Genomic DNA, 3,987 nt, shown 5'->3' on the forward strand with positions numbered 1-3,987 from the left:
ATAAGGCTAAAGCTATTTGTAGCCCAGTCCAGTCTATTATTTGCTAGATCCAAATATCCAATATTCCAATATACACTGTTAGCCCACTAAGGTCTAAGAGTGTCTTACAATTGGGTTTTGGGCTAAAATATCTATTCCATTCCTATCATAAAGCCTTTGGTTTTGATGCATGTTATTACAATTAACATGCTATAATAGATAATACAATTATAGTTTATGTAGCTATGTTTGTTAGGCCTGACGGAATGGAGCTGCGGGGAGGGGGTGCAGGACGTTTCCCGCATGCGGGAACACCGCAATGTCGATGTGGGATGCAAAGCGCGGGAAGGGGGTGGGGGTAGGTATCCGGCGTTCTCACTCTTCACCTCATTCGTCCGTTATTTTTTTTTTCTTTTTTTGATTCAAACGGCTATATAGCCGTTAATATATATATATATATATATATATATATATATATATATATATATATATATATATTGTTTTTTTCCCTTTTTTAAATTATAAATACCACAACATCCAACTATTTTTTTAACCCATACCTTATACTTCTCTCCAAAAAATATTAATCAAAATATCATCATCTTCATCATCCGATTTGACGGCTGTAGAGGAGGCTAAGTTTATCGGTTCCGTCATGGCGAAAACGGTTGCATACTATCAAAACCGACTAGGCGAAACATCACGTGCACGATCTAAACCAAGAAAGTTGTGGTTGCGTAGAAATCACGAAGTCGGACACGGTCGTCTTATTGAAGATTACTTTGCAGATGACGCCATCTACGCTGTAAAGTTTCGACGTCGGTTCCGAATGAGGAAGGAACTATTCTTACGTATTGTTGGTGATTTGGAAGGTCGCTTTCCATATTTCCAATGGAAAATGGATGCAAGGAGGATAAAAGGTTTCTCTCCCATTCAAAAATGCATGGCTGCAATTCGTCAATTAGCATACGGCATAGGCGCAGACAAATGGGACAAGTATTATAGGATGTCAGAGCGTACCGTGCGGGAATGTGTGTACAAGTTCTGCAAAACAATCTGTTTGGTTTATGGGCAACGATATTTGCGCAAACCAACTATCAACGATATCCACCAATTGTACACGGTGCATGAAGGCAAGCATGGATTCCTTGGAATGCTTGGTAGTATCGATTGCATGCATTGGGGTTGGTCATTATGCCCCAACGCATGGCGTGGTCAGTACATGAGAGGCGACCACAAAGAGCCGACGATCGTTCTAGAAGCTATCGCATCACATGATCTTTGGATATGGCATGCATTCTTTGGTCCAGTTGGTGCAAACAATGACATCAATGTGCTAGACCAGTCGCCGGTATTCAACGATATTGTTAGGTGTGTCAGACCCAACAAATAATAGGGGTACGATATACTCCAAAATAATCCCACTATATTGCACTAGAAAGGTAGTACAAGGCAAGTAGGGTCGATCCACAGAGACACGGGATAATTAGTCTATACCTCTTTGTGCAAGGTACTATGGTCACCAACAGTAAAGATGGGGGTTTAGAATGAAATCATTAAAACAAACAATTAAAAACACAAGTAATCAACTAAAAGAGTGAATTAAATTCAGAAATGGTAAGGACTCCAACTTCATGTATGACAACTTAGCAATGTGATTCCAAGATAAGATAATATTTGCTCAATTCTATCTAAGTTGGTACTTGAAAGTGTTAACAAGCTCTAACACTTCCCATTCACCACATTAATTAACTAAAACAAGCTCTTTGATTAACCCTAACCTTACTAACCTAATCTAAACACGCTCTTAGAATTAGATTGAAAGATTTCATTAAACTTTATGTGAATGTTCCCAACAACACCCAATACTCCTTACAAGCTCGGGAGCGTAAGAGTGTGTGAATAAGATTTACACTAAATTCATTCAATGGAAATCAGTTTAGTGCTTGTTACTTGTTTAATTTCACAAAACAATTACGGATTTTGTAAAAGAGATAACTTGAATGACCTAACCCTAATTCAAATGGCCAATAAGAATCACAATTAGAATCAAACATTCGATTAAAGCTAAATCAAATTCACTAGATAGAAATTAAGAACAAACATCATGTCATATGATTGAAGTCACTACCAAGAAGTCAAAACATGAAATTGGAGAAACTAGGGTTCTAGCCACACATGGCTAGAACAAGATCACAAGAATAAAATATGGAAATAATGTGCAATTACAACTTACAAATAAGAGAAATAATGTTTCCAAATGATAAATGATCAAATCCTTGTAAAAACCTTCGAAATCCCCTCTCAAAATGTGCTCTGATATGTTGTGTGTGTAAAAATGACCAAATTCCCGTGATATGAAAAATAGGAAAAACTGCCAAAAGACAGTTTTTGGGTCGAACATGGCCCGTGTCAAAATAGGCTAAACTGACACGGGTCGTGTTCAGCAGTCAACACGGTCCGTGTTGATTTGCACTAAACTGACACGGCCCGTGTTCAGCATGGTCAACAGCTTCTTCTTGGTCAAACACGCCCCGTGCTCACTTTTCAGTGTAAATCCAACACGACCCGTGTACCCCTCTGAATCCGAATCCAAACTTGATTTTTCCAACTTTTCCGTTCTTCGTCCGATCATCCCGAAATCTTCACCAATGCTTCCCGGCACCTCCCAAAGCGCATTCCAAGCTCCGGTTTACCTGAAAAAGACATGAAAGTGTGCAAATAAGGTTGTTCTGGAGACTAACATGAATATGATGAAATGCAAGAAAAAGGAAGAACAATTATGTTAAATAGATGCATGAAATGGGACTAAAATGTGTGCAAAAAGGTGCACAAATTGCACCTAACAGATATCTACCTTGGAAAGTCGCACGATGTACCTTTTCAAACAAATGGGGTAGCATATAAGCGTAGTTACTATCTTACTGACGGTGTATATCCTCCCTTTTCTGTTTTTGTGAAATCGTTTACATGTCCTAACGACCCGAAAAGGAAAAAGTTTAAAGAGGCGCAAGAGTCAGCTAGGAAGGATGTGCAGCGAGCATTTGGTGTACTTAAGAGACGTTGGCAAGTACTAGCAATCGGGGCAAGGTCATATGAAGTGAAAAGGTTACAGCACTTAATGTATGCATGTATCATATTGCATAATATGATTCTTGAAGACGAAGGAAGAGCGATATGTCGGTACAACGAAAATGAAGTTTTGCCAAATGAAGAAGGAGTAGCCGTTGGTACACAAGAGTATAGGGTGACTAGAAGAGAAGTACATAATCGCGACATTCATCACGCCCTTCGTGCTGATTTGGTAGAGCACATTTATAGGACTCATATTCAGCCCCGATAGAGTTTTCTCGCGATGATTTGTTTGACGAATCAGACGAGGATTCTGATATGTTCTTCGAGAGCGAAGATTCTGATGAAGAGAGTGACGTTCGGGAGAATGGGGAAGAAGATGAGGTCGATGATGAGGACTATGATTCCGAGTGACGTATTGATTTTTTTTGCGTTTTTTTTTTAATTTTCTACTTATTTAAATATTAGGTAAAATGTAATTTTTATTTTAATTAATGAAATGCTTTTTATTTTTAATTAAATTTTATGTTTAATATTAATTTAAAAATTATAAATCATAAAAAAATTAATTTTATTTAAAAAAAATAGTGAGGGAAGCCCTTCTCACCCATTCCTTGGGTTTTAGGTGAGGTAAAGGAAAGTGAGTGAAATGGTGGTATGGCCCACAAAAAGTGAGAGAAGCTTCCCTCCCACTCACTGTTTTGAAAACTGGACCGGACCGGCCGGTTTGACCGGTTCAACCGGGAACCGGCCAGGTTACCGGTTTTTTAGACACCAAAAACTGCTAGCGGACCAAACCGTTTAAAACCGGCGGTTTTCTGTGAACCGGGGTCAAACCCTTCTGGTCTAACCGGACCGAAAACCGGTTTTATAACTTTTAACTCTGGGCTAGCCCATTTAACAGCAACCCAAACGGTTGTATAACGCTTCCATGTT

At 38.9% G+C, this 3,987-nt stretch overlaps 1 protein-coding gene across 1 annotated transcript; it reads left to right on the forward strand.

Moving 5' to 3' along the window:
• The first annotated feature begins 808 nt into the window (after positions 1–808).
• Positions 809–3,465, forward strand: LOC145158565 (uncharacterized). The gene is made up of 3 exons (XM_079077446.1): positions 809–1,352; positions 2,829–3,209; positions 3,314–3,465. Exons 1-3 carry the CDS (start codon positions 809–811, stop codon positions 3,463–3,465), a joined length of 1,077 nt encoding a protein of 358 aa, XP_078933572.1.
• Positions 3,466–3,987: the final 522 nt, after the last annotated feature.

Source organism: Lactuca virosa, chromosome 2 (genome assembly GCF_052849685.1).
Source record: "Lactuca virosa cultivar CGN04683 chromosome 2, Lactuca_virosa_CGN04683_v6, whole genome shotgun sequence".
In the NCBI taxonomy this organism is placed as follows: Eukaryota; Viridiplantae; Streptophyta; class Magnoliopsida; order Asterales; family Asteraceae; genus Lactuca; species Lactuca virosa.